This window comes from Colobus angolensis, unplaced genomic scaffold (genome assembly GCF_000951035.1).
Source record: "Colobus angolensis palliatus isolate OR3802 unplaced genomic scaffold, Cang.pa_1.0 Scaffold196, whole genome shotgun sequence".
Taxonomy (NCBI): Eukaryota; Metazoa; Chordata; class Mammalia; order Primates; family Cercopithecidae; genus Colobus; species Colobus angolensis.
The window spans coordinates 5,061,803-5,083,535 of record NW_012115110.1 but is presented as its reverse complement, the minus strand read 5'-3'; the positions used below and the strand labels follow the sequence as shown (position 1 = coordinate 5,083,535).

Genomic DNA, 21,733 nt, shown 5'->3' with positions numbered 1-21,733 from the left:
ACGGGGTTTCACCGTGTTAGCCAGGATGGTCTCGATCTCCTGACCTCGTGATCCGCCCGTCTCGGCCTCCCAAAGTGCTGGGACTACAGGCTTGAGCCACCCCGCCCGGCCTGGCTTCTAAATTTCTATTGCTCCTAAGCTACACAGTCTGTGGTCCTTTGTTAGAGAAGTCCAAAGGACTAAGACACCAGGGAACAACAAATACGGTGAGACAAAGTAATGGTTGGTCAAACGCTCTTAATTATAACCATTTATCCTGCCTGTTCTGTCAAAAGCATGTTCAGGTCCATTAAGTATACCAAGATGTTGGTGTAACTTAATCCATTTTAATTCACATCCCAGTTGCAAAACTGCTTCTTTTTAACCCTGAAGCATAACTTATTATGTATGTACTGAAAAGCAAACTTGAGTCTTCCTGTCATGAGGCAAGAAAAATTACTTTTAGTGTTCATTTTTGACTTTGGTGCTTTACTCAAGTGCATTCTTATGGAATATGGAAGAGGCTGATTCTGGACAAGGTCCTCTTTCCTTTCTGCTTTTTTTTTCCCAGGCAATGAATTGCTTAAAGGTGGCCCTGACAGGGGTGAGAAACACATTTATTGATGAGAGAAGCCCAGTGGAGACACTCATTCTGCTCAAAAAGCCTACGAAATGTATTAATTACAAGCCATCTCTCTGGGTAAATAATGATGTCTTTGGCATTCTATTGAATGTCATGACTTTCATGGCCTCTCTCCTGGTTGACTTCACTTCCCTTACTTCCTCCCTAAAGCAAGCCTCTCATCAGCTCTCCACTCACATCTGTTGCGTGGGATTCAGTCAGGATGATAAGAACCAAAGGAAGCAAACTTTTCTTTTAATTATAAGTTAGCATGAAATAAAAATTCCTCCTTTTTAACAGATAGAACTTCAAAATGACAGGGAACTCAGTAAAAAAAAAAAAGAAGAAAGAAAGAATCAAAAGTTGAAAGGAGGAAATGGAGTTTAAATATTCATCACCATTACAATAGCCTTTCTCTGATGATAGGACTTAGCTTTGAGATGTTCTGGACACTTGAAGGTTCTGAGATGTAGGAAAGAAAAAAGAGATGATCTTTGGCCAAGTAAGAAGAGTTCTACCTTTACAGCAATGATAAGGGCTGAAGATCTGAATTTTCAAACACACTGTATTCCCCAGAAAGTGCATAGTCTTCTCTTCCTATACCCTCTACTTGGGGGAACTCATCCCATCTCTTGGATTTAAATACTCCATAGGTGCGGGTTTTTCAGATTGTATCTCCACCCAGCTCTATAGAATCTATAGCAGCTATAGGGGGTTCACGGGAGGTTCTATAAATTCTATAGGCCACATACTCCCTTCTGTGTGAAACCCCAGCACCTGATGTGTAGCAGGCACAGGTATCTCATGTCCAGAACTGAGCCCTGGAGTTTGCTCTCCCTCCCCAACCTGTGCCTGCCCCAGGATTCTCTCTTTGTAAATGGCAACAGTTTTTCCAATTGTTCAGGACAAAATAAAACAAAATTAAAACCCCTGCAAAACTTACTTTCTCATACTCCTTATATCTAATCCAGCAGCAAGACTTGTCTACATCATTCTGTACAACCTATGCCAGGATTTGAACACATTTTACCACCTCTAGTATTGAGTATTGAAATAAGTTATGAAACTGATATTAGAGATCTAGGTAGAAATAATAATTCTAAGATACTTAACATTATAATTTGGTTTATTAATATCTCTTAAGTAAAACATCATTATTCTTAATTTTTCTTGGGCTAATGAAACACATGTTATTTACCTAAATTGTGCTAGAAAAAAAATTCATCCTTGTTTTAACAATTGTCCTCATGACTGGGAAACATAATCCATTTTGTTTGGCAGATAATATGAATGAAACTACTTAAAAACAGAAAAAGCAGTTCATGCTGGATCATTTTTGGTCTTCGAAGGTAGCTCACATTTCTGATAAAGGTTATACTACAGGGCAGACAGAGTGAGAGAGCAACTCCAAAAAGAGGAGTCAACCAGTAATTTAATTTTATCTATTCAAATTCTGAGACGACAGCCAGATTGAACGATTATAGGCTGAATAAGGACGATGTTGGGCTCCCCTTCAGGAAAAACACCTCCCTTTACTGGTCCTTTCCAGGTAACACATTTCTCCATTATTAGTTATTCATTCATTCCTTTACTCACTCATTTAATTATTTCTTTCCCTTTTCCAAAAACACGTGAGGCAATTTACCACAAAAAAAGCTAAACAAACGAAACTAAGCAAAAGTATAATTAACGAGTTAAGAAAACAAGTAAAGACAGGTCAGCAGAAGTGAGAAGCACCATTATTCTAGCAAAAAATGCTTCATAAAATACAACAAAATGGTTTCTTTAAATAGATGAGATAATAGGCAAGAGAGAGAGATTCCTAGTACACAGAAGGTATTCACATGCAGATCGCTGAGAGGGGCTGATGCTAAAGGCCCAGGAGAAACCAGGGGCTAACACCTGTTCTTGGTGTAAGCTTGATGTCTACCCAAGGAAGGTGATGCTCTCAGGCATTTGATTAACATGAAATTAGAACTGAACTCTTGAATAAAGGCAGGGGCCCTGAAGGGCTGTCCCACCAAGAAACAAGAAACAGAAAAGCTCTCCACTGGTCTGGTAATTTTTAGGGAAGATAACCATCTGACTGGGGCCATGAAGAAAAGGTCAGTTTCAAAAATCAGGATGACCAATCTTGCTCCATGCCAGTAGGTGTTGACCCAAATTCACATGGCCTCCTTAGTGCAGGAACCTTAGTCTAAGGATTTAATAAAATATTGTGACTTGAATTGGTGAATCCCAGAGATACCTGGCAAAGGTACACTGAAATCTATCCCATAGTGATGCTGTTACAACTCAGAACATACACGACTACCATGGACCCAAATCCTTGCTGTTGAGGAATATATACACAAAATTACAGATAATACAAGGACAGACTTAAATGGCAAAATCACATATTGATCAGTCCTAAGGAACACAGTAAAATAAGTGATATTTCCGCCAGGCACAGCGGTTCACACCTGTAATCCCAACACTTTGGGAGGCCGAGCCGGGCGAATTGCTTGAGGCTAGAAGTTTGAGACCAGCCTGGCCAACATGGTGAAACTCTGTCTCTACTAAAAATATAAAAATTAGCCTGGCTCAGTGGCAGGTGCCTGTAATCCCAGCTACTCGGGAGGCTGAGGCAGGAGAACTGCTTGAACCCGGGAAGCAGAGGTTGCAGTGAGCCAAGATGGTGCCACCACACTTCAGCCTGGGTGACAGAGCAGAACTCTGTCTCAAAATAATAAAGAAAAAGAAATAAAATAAGTGATCTTTCCATATAACATGTTTACAATCTGCAAGAGACCAGGCATGGTGGCTCATGCCTGTAATCACAGCACTTTGGGAGGCCAAGGTAGGCAGATCCTTGAGGTGAGGAGTTCGAGACCAGCCTGACAAATATGGTGAAACCCCGTCTCTACTAAAAATACAAAAATCAGCCGGGCGTGGTGTTGGGCGCCTGTAATCCGAGGTACTTGGGAGGCTAAGACAGGAGAACTGCTTGAACCCAGGAGGAAGATGTTGCAGTGAGCCGAGATTTTGCTACTACACTCTAGCCTGGGTGACAGAGCGAGACTCTGTCTCAAAAAAAAAAAACAAACACACACACACACACACATATATATATATCTGCAAGTAAAGGAAAATGAAACAAAACTCCACAGGCAAAATATAAAATTATATATACAAAAAGATTAGGTTTTAAGAACAACATAGACTTCTTAGACATGAAAAAAAATCACAAATATTATAATCTCAATGTTGAGTGAAGAATTTATCAGAATGCAGCCCAAAGAAATAAAAAAGTGGAAACTGGGAGGAAACATGACGAAACTTGGAGCCCAGGATGAGAACAAAAAATGCAGCTACAAGAACTCCAGAGGAAAGAATAGACAATCAAGACCATCAACAGCAATATGTAAGAGATAGAGGCAGAGAATCTTGCAGAACTGAGCAGAGATATGTGTCTTTAGATCGAAAAATCACACCTAGTCACTTAGGTAGATGAAAACAAAAACACTTACGGAAACAATACGGTGAAAATACCGTCACCCCACCCCTAAGCCAAAAAGATACCTAAAAGCACTCACAGAGGAAAGACATACTTCCTAGAAAGGAATGTAATGAGACTGACAGAAATACTTCATTAACAAAAATAGAAGCTGTAATGCCACAGAGTAATGTCATCATAAGTCTCAGGGAAAATAAAAGTTAACCTATAATTTTACGCCCAGTTAAACTATTATTCAAGAACTGTGAAATAAAGTAAAGAAATTTTAATATAACTAAAAAAGGCAGCTATTGTTACTCATAGACCCCCCCTCCAAAAACCCTAACAAATCATATACGTCACCAAAAAAAGAAATAAATAAATTTGAAGAAATGAATAATTTTTAAAAAGCATTGATGAGCAAATTAATTGGTAAAGAATGTGGCAGATTTAAATAAACATTGACTATAATTACAGTCAGAGTTAAGTCCTAGGAAATAATTATATTGAAGCGAGATTATGAATAACTTTAGAATGTTTTTAATTAAGCATAAATGTTAAAATTCAATTCACAATTGCCAAGACATGGAACCAATGAAAGCATTCATCAACCAATGAATGGGTAAATGAAATGTAGTGTACATACACGATGGAAAATTACTCTGCTACAAAAATAAAAAAATAATATCTTTTGCAGCAACTTGGTTGGAACTGGAAGCCATTATTCTAAGTGAAATGACTCAGGAATGGAAAACCAAATACCGTATGTTCTCACTTATAAATGGTAGTTAAGCTATGGGTACGTAAAGGCACACAGCATGATACAGTGGATTATGGAGACTCCAAAGGGGGAAGGGTAGGAGGAGTGAGGGATAGACAACTACGTATTAGGTACAATGTATACTACTTGGGTGATGAATGCACTGAAATCTCAGACTTCACCACTCTACAATTCATCCATGTAACAAAAACCACTTCTATCCCAAAAGATATTGACAAAAAATATAGAATATTAAAAACATGTAAATATAAAATACATATTATAAATAATAATTATATATTTTATTCTTTAACATAAATAATATACATTGAAATTTTAATGATAATCATTAAAAGAAAAATATACATGATGTATATTCTATAAACTTTAATAGTAATCTTTAATGAAAAAAATACATATACTTCCTAACCAGTAAAAGAAATAAAAGAATAAACAGGCCTCTCTGCCTATGGAGTAGCCATTCTTTTATTTCTTTACTTTCTAATAAAGTTGCTTTTAATTTACCATTAATGAAAAGAATAAAAGAACTTGATCAATCCATTAGAAGTCAGAAAAAAGAGAATAAAGGACCAAAGAAAAGCAAGGTAAATAAAACACAAAATAAAATGGTAGAAGTGGGTCCACACACACCAATTATAAAATCAAAATACAGATGACAAAATAAATATAGAAGAAATTAACATGAAGAAAGATATCAAATTGAATAAATAAAACCAAAATAAAAACATGTATTGTTTAAAGGAAGCATACCCAAATAATAACAGTCAAGAGGGTGGAAAATTGTATCTACAGTAAAGAGGACACAAGGGAAACATTTGCAAAAGTCTGGATTATGGACCCATGTGTGTTTATTATATCACACTCTGTACTTTTCTGTATCTTTGAAATATTTCCTAGGAAGATTGTTTTTAAAGAAAAAGAAAAAAAATGAAGATATTAACATGAAAGAAACATGAAGAAGTCACAGAACAAGAAGCCTGAGGCTGTTACAGCAAGTGCAGGTCTGGGGGCTCCATTAGATGAGGCTGTGGATTTTCCTCAGAGCGAATGCAACCTGCGTGTACCCACAAAAATAATGGGTGATGAAGCTTGAGAGAATGAACGTCCATGGGTCCTCATAAAGATGCAATACCACAGAAGACAGACAAGGAAAATCAAAGCCAAGCCAGCAAAGACATGATAGGGATGTGTTTCTTAAAAGTGAAATCCCATGAAACATTTTTCCTGGTTCCTGGAAGTCTTATTGTCTTCTTTGGAGGCATCTTTTAAATTACCCCCAGTCACTCTCCCCACCCCCAGCACCTCCCAGTAGGTGACAGATCCTGTATTACTTATAATGCAGAGAATATAGAAATACTCATCCAATAGGAAGATGTAGAAAAATTAATGAATCTATCTATGTAAGAGTAACAACAAGGACCCCTTCCCTGGGTAGTATTTATTCCACCTATCTAGCTTTCAAAATGCTTTTCTGCTCTACCAGTCTATAAGCCAGTGTGTACTGGGATGGCTGTTTCTCTTCAGTACTATGATACAGGCCTGACACTAAGGAGCTTCATTTGTTAACATTTGTTTGAATGGAAAACTGATATGTTAACATTGGGACATTTCACTGAAGATTTTGTAAGTCCTGAAGAAGGGCTCCTTTTGCCCATGTATTACACTTCCAATTCATGCGGAGAGGGGAAGTCTCCTGGAAACCCCTTCCATAAGGGAGCACGTTGCTAAGGAACTGTACATACATGAACAAAACTTTCACCACTCTACAATTCATCCACATAATCAAAAACCACTTGTACCCCCCAAAAGTGGTTTTAGGCTATTTGGCTCAGTGACCAGAAGAAAAGCCTTTGAAGTACAGAGGCGGAGAAACAGACAACTTCTTTGTAGTTTGCTCAGTGTGTTAATGAGACAAAACGCTACTCAATCTAAGGCGCTTGAGTTGCCCACAAAGACTGGCTGCACCATGAGAGTTAAATGCAAGCACACAACTGAATTCTACCAGATTGAAAATGGTTGCTTTGACCTTAACAAAATAGGTTAAGAAAGAAAAAATATATGATCAGGAGGAAAAAAAAATCTACCTTAAAACTTCTTTCTATATCCCCAGTTATTAGAAGACGGACAAGAATTTTCCTTAGATTGTAAAATGAGAATTAGCTTTCTTGAAGAAAGTCACCTGATTGGTCTTGAACGAATTAAGAAGGTGCAAGAGAAAGATGACCTAGGGATCCTAAAGTGATTGGTTTTTCACCAGTAAGTGGAAGCAGAAGGAATTCACCTCAAAGCATGAAATGTGGTTTGCTCCGATTCTCCCATTTGTACCCACGTCTCTCCTGGGAGAGGTCAGCTGAACCTTGACTTATAACAAAGATGGCTGTGCAGTGGATTTCAAAGAGAGGGCCGTGTTAATGCACAGAACTTGGACAAAATGGATGGGTGGGCAAAGTGTGTCTTATAGTGAAAGGCCATGCCCTTTCAATATGATATAATGCCATTTGTTTATTAGAAACCACATCTGGGGACCGTGCTCTTCCTGGGTAAAGTTTATTGAGCTACATTTCCTACACTGTGCATCGGAGTAATACCAACATCAAAACGAGAAGGTTAAATTATTTTTTTTTTAATCCCTAGAAGTTTGAATCAACATGTCCACTTGGAAAATCCAACATTATGCTAAGGAAGACACATGGGGGTCACTTAACCTCCGAGGTCCTGCGTTACTCTCCCTTCACCACGACATGCTAAATCACCCCTCTGTCTACACATTAGCATCCTTTCACACCTTTAAATATAACTGGGCTCCAGTGGAAAGGCACCCCAGGTGAGAATCCCAGTGGAAACCAGAAGTACTTACTTTGGCAGCACGAGAATCTGCACAATGAAGATACAGAAGAATATGAGACAGGCACAAGTCACGTAATACTTGAATGCTGGCAGTGCCGTGGCCCGGTACTGAAGGGGAGAAAGGAACCTGTGAGTGACGGTTCTCCAAGAGAAGAGCTGCACACAGTGACCAGCAGCCTAGCTGTACTCAGAGCATGCACCACCACACTCAGTAATTGCGTAGATTGACGCCAACACGAGGGAAGGAGAAAGCCTGTTCATCTCAGCAGTGAGTGTTTTCTTCCCCCAGAAGAACTGTGAAGGAGTGACTTCCAAGGACCAGTTTATGAGTGGAACTGTTCTCAAAGCCATCTATAAGCAACTGAATCTCTCTAGTAAGGAGAGAGGTACCTGACCAGAAGGTTGAGTGAGTGAACTGTGAATCGCGCCTGTGCCCTGGGTCCCATGACGGTTGTTGTCTATGAGTATTGAGGGAAAGGGAATGACGTCTCATATACTATTTTACTTTTCAATACTACTGAGGAAATGCAAGTCTTATTCCTTTATTTTAGTATTTTATTTTATTATTTGTCTTAATGCCTTTGAGAGGTGATGGGGAAAGTTACCAGGCCAAAAGGTTTGCTGACTTGGTTCTTAGTTGGCTTGTTCTGAGTCTGGCCAATGGGCTCCTCTTCCTTCCTCTCATCCAGTATATTCAGCAGGAGCCCACATGGTTCCCCATGCCGTGAATAAGCTGACCAGTGTTAGCTGCTTACCTGGGGCTGACCCTGCTTGACTTAGGCAGGATAAAAATGCCAGAGAGGGCTATACTTATGATGCTGATGATGACCCCTGCTGCATTCAGCATGGTGTCCTGCATTCCCTGCTTTCCCTGTGATAATCATTCAATCCACACAACAGTCCCTATTTTTGGATGAAGAAACTATGGACTGGAACAATGGACTACAATCAGTGAGATACAGTGCATGGGAAACCAGGACCTTCACCAGGCTCTGAACTCATACTCTCAACCTTGAGGCTCAACTGCCTTATGAAAGGTTGTATGGTAACATTAAAGGAAATAAAATTTTGTGCCAATGCCTTTGAAACCTCCTGAAAATACTGTCAGGTTGCATTGGCTACATTTGCATAAACTCTCCCAAGTTATAGGGACACATATGTATTTCTTGCATTCTAGCCTCCCTGTTTTAGTGCTGCATGAAGGATCTCTGATGGGTCTCCAGATATTTCTCTTCTCTTAGCTCTTGCGGCCTTTTGCCCTACCTGATCCCCTGAAGGGCAAGCTGGGGATAGATGGACAAAAACTGAGCTTAAGTCTTGCTGTTCTCTAAAATTTGCTTTAAAGTCAGCATCCACAAATATGTATACATGGGGAATGTATGCAAAAGCTGCAGTTTTAAATGATCACTTTCTGTTTACTAGAATTTTGGGGGGTATATTTTGTGACTTAGTAGCCAACATAATTTCCATGCTCATGAAGAAGCTATATTAGCATAATTGCTGAAATGTGATTACACTCTATGCCCTCAATTAAATCCTTATCTTTTAACTTCTTCAGGCCTTTGTGCAGAGATATGAGTGGGAATTTCTTTGTGGTATTAACAAAGAAATGGACTTCCATCAGGAAAGAAATAATGTAACAGCTAAGCAATAAGTAGCCATTAATATTGCTAAAGTTACTAAGGATAAGATGGCCAATAATAGCACATTATAACAAGCATCAGTTTGGTAAACTGTCTGCATTCAATGTTCAGAGTCCTCTACTTAGCAGTAGACAATACATCCTCTTGACAATCAATATAAAAAAAAAACTTTTGGTGTGTCCATAGATTTTGGAAGGAATTATCATATTTAATATTTCTATTTGATATTCATAAAATAATGTACTAAATTTTATCAACATAATTTATTATTATTATTATTATTTTTGAGATGGAGTCTCACTCTTCTAGGCTGGAGTGCAGTGGCGTGATCTCGGCTCACTGCAAGCTCCGCCTCCCAGGTTCATGCCATTCTCCTGCCTCAGCCTCTCGAGTAGCTAGGACTACAGGCGTCCGCCACCATGCCTGGCTAATTTTTTTATATTTTTAGTAGAGACTGGGTTTCACCATGTTAGCCAGGATGGTCTAGATCTCTTGACCTCGTGATCCGCCTGCCTTGGCCTCCCAAAGTGCTGGGATTACAGGCATGAGCCACCGTGCCTATCAACATAATTTTAATACCAGAGCTGCGAATGCTACCATTAATGTAACTTTTGTTCAAATTAGGCCTGTAATTATATAGTTGGATGATGCAAATTACTTCTAAGTCTGGTTCCTTCTCTAGATCAAAAAAAAAACAAAAGGCAAATAAAATAAAGTTGAGCTAGAAGAATGGTTGTCCTCTCTGCAACAAGCAACTGAAGTCATTTTAGCAAACCCATATATAGCTTGACATGTAAAATCTAAATGTCTGCTGCCTTATTTGTGCCTGAAATAGCTCTCACTTTAAGAGCCATAATATGAAAATATTTAGATACAATAACGCTTAAAAGTTCTAATTACCCTGAAAAAGCATTGAATGTAAAACTCATATTTTGGTCAAAATATTAAAATAATTTGTGTAAAGACATTGTAGATTTATCAAGAAGAATTCTGTTTTTTTAAGACTTTTCTGAGAGAATTTCACATTGAGAAGAGCAGATATTATCTCTCACATCTTTCATTTAATTGGGATATTTCACACACATTGCAGATACCATTTACTATCGAGAGGGTTGAGAATGGTGACTGACCAAACATAGAAACTTGGTAACAAGAAATACAATAAAGCAATATATGCATGAAAGAATCACCAGAAAAGCCAGAAAGAGTTTGAACATAGTGAGAGGCAGCTTAAATGCCACATATAAAAAACATGAGCACAATTTCATGAAGAAATTCAAATTTCAGAAAACCCAATTTGTGATTTTGAAGAAGAAAAAAGCTTACCTCTTTTTCTAGTACTTTGTTATAGAAAAGCAGTGAGATTCTCTGAATGTCTTCAGACTTGAGCCATTGCCTAGAAATAGAAAGGACCAACACATCATAAAACTGAATCTCCAATCAAACATCTGGAACTATTTGTTAAAATGACTTGTACTCTTCTTTCTTCATCGTGTATCATTCCAAACAACATTTTTTTTTTTTAAAAACAACATATAATGCCAACTAACTGGATATGGAATCTGGATAATGTTAACAGGATCTGAAAATATTCCTAATCATACACTGTCCCCCTTGGAAAATTCTATATTATAAACCAACTGTCAAATCAACTGAAACTCAACGGATCCTAATTAAATAACAAGGGAGATGAGTCATCTAAAGGAGTAAAGACATCAATAATGTGATTCCCCAGTGTTTTCCTGAAATCATCCAGTGGTTTTACCTCCGTAAGGATCTAATTCCTAGAGAAGCACCATTTTTTTTTTTTTTTTTCAGCTTCTTGAGGGCAACAGATCACAGAGCATCCAAACCATCAGAGTGCTTTTAACATCTGGGTGAGAAGGTTTTGCTTCTTTCAGACTTAGCAAACATACTTTCATTGTCACTTTTTTCATTTCTAGAAAGTAAAAGTCATGCTTGAATAAAGTTTTCTTTTCTTTTCTTTTTTAAGATCGAGTCTCGCTCTGTTGCCCAGGCTGGAGTGCAGTGACGTGATCTTGGCTCACTGCAACTTCTGCCTCCCAGGTTCAAGCAATTCTCCTGCCTCAGCCTCCTGAGTAGCTGGGACTATAGGTGCCCGCCACCACGCCTGGCTAATTTTTGTAGTTTTAGTAGAGATGGGGTTTCACCATGTTGGCCAGGCTGGTCGTGGACTCCCAACTTCGTGATCCACCCGCCTCAGTCTCCCAAAGTGCTGGGATTACAGGCGTGAGCCACTGCGCCTGTCCAGAGTTTTTTAAAAATTGATAAAAATACTAGTATAATAAGCAATCTGTTCAGGATAGATTGACGCAAACATAAAAACGCATGCATAAGTACTATGCATAGCTCAGTTGTTGGCAAATAAATAAAAATTATATGGAAGTATGCACTGTACCATATTGTTTGACTTTTAAACACCTGTTTGAAGCAAGTAGTTTGGAAGACTCTCACTGCCAGGCACACACCAAGATTAGCTTGAACATCGAGGAACCATCCACAGGGCACTTTTGACTGGGGCAGGGAAGTCAGTAATGTATTCTAGACTGACAGCCATTAAAAGTGAGAACAATAAAAATACTTCTTTTAAAAATCTTTTATTTAGTGCAGGTTTGTTACACAGGTAAAATTTGAGTCATGGGGGTTTGCTGTACAGATTATTATTCATCACCCAGGTATTAAGCCTAGTACCCATTAGTTGTTTTTCCTGATCTTCTCCCTCCTCCCTCCTTCCACCCTCTGACAGGCCCCAGCGTATGTTGTTCCCCTCCACGTGTCCATGTGTTCTCATCTCTCATCCCACTTACAAGCGAGAACATTTGGTTTTCTATTCCTGTGTTTGCTAAGGATAATGGCCTCCAGCTCCATCTACATTCTTGCAAAGGACATGATTTTGTTTGTTTGTTTGTTTTGAGATGGAGTTTCACTCTTGTTGCCCAGGGTGGAGTGCAGTGGCATGACCTCAGCTCACTGCAACCTCTGCCTCACGTGTACAAGCGATTCTCCTCTCTTAGCCTGCCAAGTAGCTGGGATTACAGGTGCATGCCAGCAAGCCCAGCTAATTTTTGTTTTTCTTAGTAGAGACGGGGTTTCTCCATGTTGGTCAGGCTGGTCTTGAACTCCCGACCTCAGGTGATCTACCTGCCTCGGCCTTTCAAAATGCAGGTATTACAGGCATGAGCCACCACACCTGGCCCATCTCATTCTTTTTTATGGCTGCATAGTTCTTTGATTCAAGCGTATAAGCTGTAGGGAAATACACTTTTTTGGTATTTCTTATTACCATACAAGCGGCAGAACTATTATTCTGTTTCACAAGACTAGACGGAGGAATCAAAGATTGGTTAACATTAAAAGGACCAAAAAATACAACTTAAGATAAATTTTAACCATACTCACTTTCAGAACTGTGTCTTTATCAAACTATGAATAATATATGCAGGTAATTTACTAAAAATAGTATTTCCTTTACTGAGAAAAAAATATAGTTTATAAATGCTCCTGGAAAATGTCAGCTTGAGAGTGAGAGCGAAATTTAGGAAGTGAAAATAAAACCAGCCCCTCCTTTACTAGTCATGCCAGCATGCACCCAGTCTAGGTTTCCATGGCCTGTGACCTGTAGGTGGATGGCAAGGGCTCGGGATCAGGCTTGCTTGCCTTAAGTCCCCAGAACCCATGTGGTGCTTCATGAGCCCCAGCACTAGATCCATGCTTGGGGACACGACTGAGTCCCCACCAGTGAACACACTCGCCTCCTTTTGCCATAGCACGCTGGGTCTGGCCTGTGGCTTCTCCCTTGCAGCAATGATGGATGGGCCTAATTCTCACCTTGTCTTCAGAATTAAGAAGCGTATATTCTTCCTACACACTTAATCACCTCTGTGAACCTTCTGAGGTGGCCTCCACTCCCACTACTGATTTAGAACACAGGTATCTCAACATCAATTTTGTAATAAGAACAGATGCATTTTGGATGGATAGTATCACATGCTAAAATGTGAAGATTTTCCCGTATAGAATCTATCTTTTACAAATGTGACTTGCTGAACACATCGTGCTGTAATTTTTCTCTCTCCAATGACACCTCAGATTATTTATCGGCAATGGACTTGGGAATATGGTGACGTGTAGAAAACAAAGAGATCTATAAATGTGAGTTGGATATTTGGAACGGAATAGATTTCTGTGTGCCAATTAGGTCAATTATTACTTGCAGGGGATTGGAACTACAGAGAAAGAGAAGAGCAGTGGAGGGGAGAGGAGAGGAGAGGAGAGAAGAGAGAGGGGATGTATGTGTGCTTGATTTAGGGACTCCTGACATTTTTCCTGACCCCAGTGGTCTATGGCATGAAGAAAGTCAACCCCATCCTGAGTTATCGCAATAAGTGATTCTGTATTTATTTATACTAAGATTTTTTTTTTCTTTTGTCAAGGGGTTAAGGAAAATAAAGGAAATTCTGAATACTATGCTGCCTAGAGGGGCATGGGTATACCCACACCTGCACCCAGAATTATTCAGAAATATGTGAACGCAAGTCCTTGCCACAAAGGAGATACTAAATGAGAAGACCACTTTCTTATTGTTATGAACCGTGAGCTTGTGTCTCCCACCAAAGTTCATCTTTGAAACTCTAACTCCCAGTGTGGCTGTATTTCGAGATGAAGCCTCTAAGAATGAAATGAAGGTTAAATGAGGTCATAAGAGTATGGTCCTGATCTGATAGGATGAGTGTCTTTGGAGTCCTTCTAAGACAAGACATCAGAGAGTTCCCCATCACCATGGCACACACTGGGGAAAGGCTGAGCAGATGGTGACATCAGTCAGCTTTATAACAAATGCGTGTTCAATACATCAGTGAATGAATAAGCAAAAATCTGCATAGAAATCACTGTTTTACAGCAATAGCAGGAAACAACTGAATGGTACATCAAGCCTGGAGCCTCAGTTGAGTCCTCAAGTGAAAATTCAAAGATCAGAAGAACTTCATATCAAAGAACAAGAGGAGTTAATGAGTAAGGCATAACAAAGTGTAACTGAGGTTAATTAAAAATACATGCATAAGAGCTTACATTTGAAAAATTCCCCTTTTATTTTTTGAGTACATCACACTTTTCTCTATTTGATTTCTGAAATATGTTCGGAAAATTACAACATAAGCAGTTACATCATCACTAAGCATTACTTTGGAATAAAACCACGTTAAAACATAAGGTGTCAACTAAACATGTATTTGAATACTAAATGACACAACGCAAACACATAATTTAAAAGCAACTTATCAACAATAAAGCAATGCCAGTGGTGGCACTCTCTGATGATTTGTGTGGTAGGAACGTTCTAAAAGGTGCATACAAAAATAATTTAAAAAGGTAGGCTTTCACCTGCGTGAACACATGCTGAGGTTGACTTTAGGAATTAGTTTTTAAAATATAAACATTATTATTATTATTATTATTTGCTAACTTTTCTCAAAGAACAAGATTCCCTCTTTCTTCTGATCTTGTGTCTTATTCTGGCGAGTCACACGGTATCGGCTGCTATTTCCTCTGCTTGAATGAATGCATCCTTCCACCTATGTTTTATGAAATCAGGTGCCTCCCTAGGTTTTAGCTGCTGTTATATTGCAGGAAGTTATTTATTTCTCAGTGTGTGATGGTTTCAGGCAGAGGTGAGGTTGTTTTTCACACTGACCCTAGCGCCAGGCAAAGCAGAGCATTGGCCCTGGTGCTGCTGGTGGGCCTTGGGCACTCTGGGACACGAAGAAGGCTTTGCCTACTTGTGGCACAGGGAGGGGATCTAGATGGGTGATAATTCAGTATTCCAGTACATCCGAATGGCAACTCTTGCCTGACCAAGATGCTTTATTGCTTAGAAAATATGCGCTCACACTCATATACAAAGGTACACACCCACCACAGACACACATAACACACTGATGCGATTCTCTCATAAGCCCTGTAAATATTCTGTAATAAATACCTATAAGGAACAATCTAAAACAGGCATGCATTTTGCAAAGCCATGCACTATTTGAGACCCTGTAACTTAATTTTAGAGATAAAGAGCTCTAGGTGAAAATCATTTACCCTTTTCAAGAGTCAGCTTTCATGATAAAAATTAAATAGGTCTCCATAAGGATGGAAGCTTTTCTGTAAAGGCTTTTCATTTGGACCTCCTGATGTTTTCACTACAGTTCAACTCAACAAAAAGGAATGGAATGTCTGACGTGTGCCAGGCACCATACTGAGCCATGTGCCTTCTGCTCTCTGGGTTCAGTTATGACACACGCACCCACGGAGAATATGAAGGTTGATGAGCGCCATCATTCTGTCGAGGCTGAGAAGGCCATCACCTTCTTTAAATTGTTTCCCTCCCACAACTCTGGAACATTTAAAACCATAACAGCAATTCTTGGCCTCAGAGGCTAAATGACATTTTGTGCCCCCTAAAATCGGTCTTCCTCTCATTGCTCACCAATGCTAATTCTTTTCTAGGATTTAGAACACAGGTATCTCAACATTAATTTTGTAATAAGAACAGATGCATTTTGGATGGATGCTATCACATGCTAACATTTGAAGATTTTCCCATATAGAATCTATCTTTTACAACTATTACTTGCTGAACACATCGTGCTGTAATTTTCCTCTCTCCAATTACACCTCAGGTTGTTTATCAGCAATCAACTTGGGAATATTTTCTAGGCAGGAATTAAATATTTTTTAAAAAATGAAAGAAATGCTTTTAACAAAACTTTTCTGAGGGACAACTGAAGTGAAATGAATCAATGGTCTCAGAAACTTGGCTTTGTCACGGCAACTATTGCAGAGACTATGATAAAATTCATTCGGAGCATAATAGAAGATGAATGATAATTTAAGAGAAAAAAGTACTCACTTTTGTGCATTAATCCCATCAATTGCTTGAATCATCCTTTCATTCAATTCTTCTTCAAATCTTTTCTTTTGTGACTTGGTTCTATATGAGAAAGGAAATATTACGGGTAAGGATATTATTAGTAAAATAAATATTAAGCCTATTTATTAGAGATACATAATATTTTACATCCTTATGAGGTACAGACGATATTGTGTTGCATGCATGTGCAATGATCCATCAGGGTATTTGGGGAATCCATCATCTTGAGTATTTATCATTTCTATGTGTTGGGAACATTTCAAATTCTCTCTTCTGACTACTTTGAATTACACAGTACATTGTTGCTAACTATAGTCACCCTACTCCACTATCAAACATTAGAACTTATTCCTTTTATCCAACTAAAGTTTGGGCCCACTGACCAATCTCTCTTTACCCACCCATCTCCCACCCACACACCTTTCCCAATCTCTGGTATCTATCATTCTACTCTCTACCTCCATGAGATCAACTTCTTTGGCTCCCACATATGAGTGAGAACATGCCAAATTTGTCTTTCTGTGTCAGTAAGCCTATTTTTCAATGATGTCAAAAGCTCTGTTTAATTCTGTCTATCACGTAGAGAAAGAAACAACAGTCTATGAGCAGGCCCTTCTCTATTAACATCCAGCCACTCTTTGGATTGAGTGAATAACTAAAGTTTTTGGAATAGTAAAGATGTTTCCTTATTCACTCACAGTAAAATTTACTAGGCATTTACAAGGCAACACTGAAAGACATATAGTTGGTGTTTGAGATAAAGTAACTTTCTCTCCTAAGAGATGTATTAGCTTTTGACTTGCTGCCTTCATAAACTTTATTTTATGAAAGAATACATTGGGTCTAGAAATTCCCCTGTAAGAATGTGGCTTGGTTGACAAAATAGTCATTCCTTTTTCATGTTTTCCTTGGTCAACTCTCAAAAATTTTTAGAACTACAGTCTTATTTCAGGTATGTTAAATGCTCCTCAGTTTTCAAAGCACTATTCACAGAAAGCTCCACTTTTGTTTGCAGACCATCTCACTTAGTTTCAGAAGCAAATAACCTTTAGCCATACTATATTTTCTGAATAAATTTGTGCCAAATAGTAAGAACTCTCCAAGGTTAATTTGACAATTTGCATGAGAATGATGTCAGGAGGAAACCAAAATAGTACCTATTCTTAGAAGTTAAATATCCACTGCAAAGATTAAAAAAGCACAGCCTGCTAGCCCGAACAGGGCTATGCCTGTATCTTGGCTGAGGTATGAATTCTGTGTGTTATGATTGATTAGATTACAAATGAATAGACCATCAAATCTAGAATAAAAATCATACTTTTCTGAGTTCAGAATTGCTTCTACATATAGATAAGAATAGCATTAAATATGCAAAATCACATTTATCTGTAATTAAATCTCACAGAATTATCATTAATGACATGGATGAGTTTTCCAATTCCATCATCCTGTGTTTGTGGATTTGTGTCTTCAGGCCCTGTCTTCTTCAAACAGGCTGAGAGCAGTCTTGGTTAAAAAAACAAAATGAATGATATTAAGTGATCCATCCACAGATATTGAGCCAACTGAATTAAGAGGTTTTAGTATATCAAATTCCAAGTTGTTTGAAGAAGGCAAATTAATTTTTATTTTCCTTTAAAAAAAAGCAAGGAACCCTTTACCAAGCAACTAGTATGGCTTGCACATTTTCATTTATAGCTGAGACCTGTAGGACCTTAAACCCTTCATTGAATGTTTATCAGTCCCACACCTAGACTTGAGTTTCTTGACTTCAATTTGATGGCTTTCTCTTCTGCAAAGTCTAAGAAGGAGCAGTGTAAGAATGTTGAGGCTTACAGGAAAATGTAATTCTTTGATATTTGTCCAGTGCTAACATTGGTATTGCCTTTGTTAACCTGTTTTAGGATTTGCTTAGATGATGCCTGTAGAGAGCTCAATGCTGTAAATATGACACACGAAGTAGCCAATAAATGCATGCTTTCTGCATTATTTGAATTCGCGAATTATCCAGACAATAATTCTTGACATACAGACACTTTGCTTATCTCTGCAGTCTTGAGACCTCTGCCATGGAGATGATAAGGTCCCCTGGGGCTGATGATCTCCCCACCAGGAGTCTTGATTTGCCTCCAGGACTCTCTCCTGCTGACTTCCAGCAGCTCTCATCTTCCCATCCTGGCACCTGCCCCTGGGCTCCACCACTGGCCTTCACACTGCTCTAGGACCCCAACCCCTGTGTCCAGCACATCTATCTCCATTCTGTCTCCCTGGCTCCTTCCCCAGACCCTTGCCTGGGCTGTTAGGTCTAAGTAGGCACAGGAAGGGACATGTGACAGGAGTGCATGGGACAGACTGGAGGCTCAGACAGGTATCATGAGGCAGTCCACGTTACAAATGCCGGAAGTGCCCGGGCAGCCTGGATAAGTCTGACTCAGAACTGGGATTTTCTCCAGGAGGCTCTGAGGCCACCAAAGATCAACGACTACAGAGACAAATGGGATAAATGTGGAAGAGGCCTTTAGTAAAGCAGGCAAGCCTGAAGAGCAGTTAGGAACACGTGCTCTGGAGTCACAGAGCCTGGGCACAAATACTGGCTTCATCTCCACCAGCCATATGACTCCGGTGTTCTCCTATCCCTCTGTGCCTCAGTTTCTTCCCTTCTAAAATGATAACGACAACAGATTCTGCCTTGCAGTAATGCTGCAGAGACCAAATTAGAGTTTCTATAGCCTAGCGCAAATAATAACGACAGCTTCTTATCATTGTCTTCCAGACAGCACTCATCCCGGGTGACACTGCCTAATGTAATACTGGGGTTCCATGACACATTACCCATAACTTCCATAAATAGACTTCCATAAATAGATGCTTAAAGCAGGATTGCTGGGTGGGAGAAACAGATAACAGAAGAGACTGTGAATATAAAGTGAAAGGAAGTCCATGACATTTTTGTGGTCAGTTGCTCATAGATGTGCCAGCATCTTATTGACCAGAGGCACTGTGCTGTTGTCTCCAGGTGTCTTACGGCTCTCCAATATGCCTCCAATTAGCTTAAGTTCTCTTTATTACAGCATATGCAACTTACATATAATGCTTCAAAAGCTCAAGAACCAACTTATCCTCATAACATTAAGACTATGAATGTTATATCTCAAAGTTAAAATGTCAAATTTTGCACAAAATCCAAAGTAGAGCTCATCCCAACCGTCACTTAGAAGGATCCTGGGCTAATGTGCCCTGTTGCCTCATTTCAGCAGGTTACAACCTATGTTTCATTTTTACCCGGATACAATTCCTTTTCTATAGAAAACAGGTCAGATCTCATATTTTCCCTTAGTTTCTGTAAAACTATCAATAGCTCCAATAAACTGACCTCTCCGGGGAGAAAGAAAGCCTGGCTTAGCATTTGGAACTACATCTTATACTGGTTACCTGAATGTCCTGATATTGATTTGGTTAACTCCCAAACCAATATTAAAGTCAAACTCTGAGCCCGAAAGATAGAGGAACATGGGGAAAAAGAGGAGTTAGTGCATGGGATTTTACAGTGGCTGCAACAGGGCGCGCAGAGACATTTGTGGGAAGCTTTTCTCTTTTTTTGAGCAGAGTGGGTAACCCTTTATTTGACTATAGACAGACTGGATTTATCTTGCTTTTACCTTTAGAATTCAACAGAAAAGTGTAATTTTTTTTCTTTTTTTTTTGAGACAGTTTCACTCTGTGGACCAGGCTAGAGTGCAGTGGCCCGATCTTGGCTCACTGTAACCTCCACCTCCCACGTTCAAGCGATTCTCATGCCTTAGCCTCCCGAGTAGCTGCGATTACAGGCATATGCCACCACACCCGGCTAATTTTTTGCATTTTTAGTAGAGACATGGTTTTGCTATGGTGGCCAGGCTGGTCTCAAACTCCTGATCTCAAGTGATCCACCCGCCTCGGCCTCCCAAAGTGCTGGGATTACAGGCAGAAAACTGCAATTTTAAGCAACATACCCATTTTAAGACAATTTCTTTTTTTTTTTTTTTAACCACATATTAATATTAAGAAGAGTCACTTTAGGAAAACAGTTTAACATTCTAAAATGAGTACCAGGTGCTGTTTTCCTTCTCCCTCTCTCAATTCTAACAATAAGACCTCAATGATTCTATTTTTAGAAGCTGAAAGCAATTTAATAGGGCTTTTCATGAGGAGCTGCTCTTTCAGAAGTAGCCTTTGAAATTACCATAATTGATGATAATTACTCTCAGAAACGAATAAAGAGCAATAAGCTTTAAAAAATCAGATAGTCAAAGAGATACCATACCTTAAGGTGCGATTTTGAAAATTATGCTGACCCATGGGTACATCCTATATTGAGAAAAAAGGTTATTAATTGTCAAAAACATGTTTCAAGAAGAATGTTGTAATGATAATGAGGTGAAACATATTTCCTCTTTTATCATGGACAGTAACATTTAACTAACAAATAATTAATTACTCATGTGGAGAAAAAGAGCTTAATCCCAAATCAAGGTGTAAACTCAGTTTATCTTTAGATTGTTGGTATAATCTCTAAACTCTGGATGCTAGAAGCGTCAGGATTATTGTCTGGAGTTTTAAGATTTATAGCCTGCTATTATCAGATCTGATTTCAAACAGTGGCCTGCCGGGGGCTGATATCAGAGTTACCATCAGTAACCTATAACCATGTGAAAATGGACTTTGGTATCAGACAAATATTTAAAAATACTGTAGAAAGAACAAAAATATAACCGCAAAATCTGTAGTCATCCTCATCACTGAACTGGGGTGTTAAGAAACAGTACCATTGGTTAAGTATGTGAAATCACAAACCATCGGACAAAAAGAATAAATCAGCAAAGGGGTGCTGGTAGTTCCCGAAAGAGAAATGGAAGAGAAATAGTCAGAATTTATCAGTGGAAAAGCCATTGCCAAATATTCAATAATAGGCTTTCAAGGAAAGATCACCTTTACACATTTATAGTAGGAATGAAACTAAAAGTTGGAACAAAACTGCTCCAAAGAAACTTTGGTTTGCTGCTTTGATTTTCAGGGTTATATTAGGATATGGATTTAGCCTACAGAAAGGAAAGACGTTTTTCAAAAAGTAATTGAGCTCCAAGTTTCATTCCATACAGTAAAGTAATGTATTATTCAAGAGCTCTATCAATGTTGAATCCAGAGTGAATGGAGCTCTGCATAGGGGATTAGATAAAGGAATCACTTTCGGCAATGTCAAATTGTTTGACCCTGGGATTTATAAGTGAAAACTCCAACAGGGTCTTTCTGAAAGTGAGTGGGATACACAGTTAAGTCAAAGTGGTTTGGGCTTAATGCATCACCAAAAACTTGGGACTTTCTTAAAATATGCTAGACTGCTGCTAAGGCAATCCAAGCCTGGCTTTGAACCTGCAACAGGTGGAACCAGATGGTTAAGAAAATAGAG

The 21,733-nt window shown here is 38.9% G+C and overlaps 1 protein-coding gene and 1 long non-coding RNA gene across 2 annotated transcripts in view; one reads left to right on the top strand and one right to left on the bottom strand.

Moving 5' to 3' along the window:
* The window catches only part of ADCY2 (adenylate cyclase 2 (brain)), a 420,021-nt gene that overhangs the window by 100,477 nt on the left and 297,811 nt on the right, over nucleotides 1-21,733 (bottom strand). Inside the window, exons 10-13 of the mRNA XM_011940963.1 lie at nucleotides 20,591-20,634; nucleotides 16,267-16,347; nucleotides 10,674-10,743; nucleotides 7,715-7,812 (exon numbers count right to left, since the gene is read on the bottom strand). Coding sequence (XP_011796353.1) covers nucleotides 7,715-7,812; nucleotides 10,674-10,743; nucleotides 16,267-16,347; nucleotides 20,591-20,634 — 293 coding nt within the window. The remainder of the gene's footprint in view (nucleotides 1-7,714; nucleotides 7,813-10,673; nucleotides 10,744-16,266; nucleotides 16,348-20,590; nucleotides 20,635-21,733) is intronic.
* LOC105510961 overlaps nucleotides 1-21,733 on the top strand; it is a 41,777-nt gene that overhangs the window by 16,080 nt on the left and 3,964 nt on the right. The window lies entirely within an intron of this gene.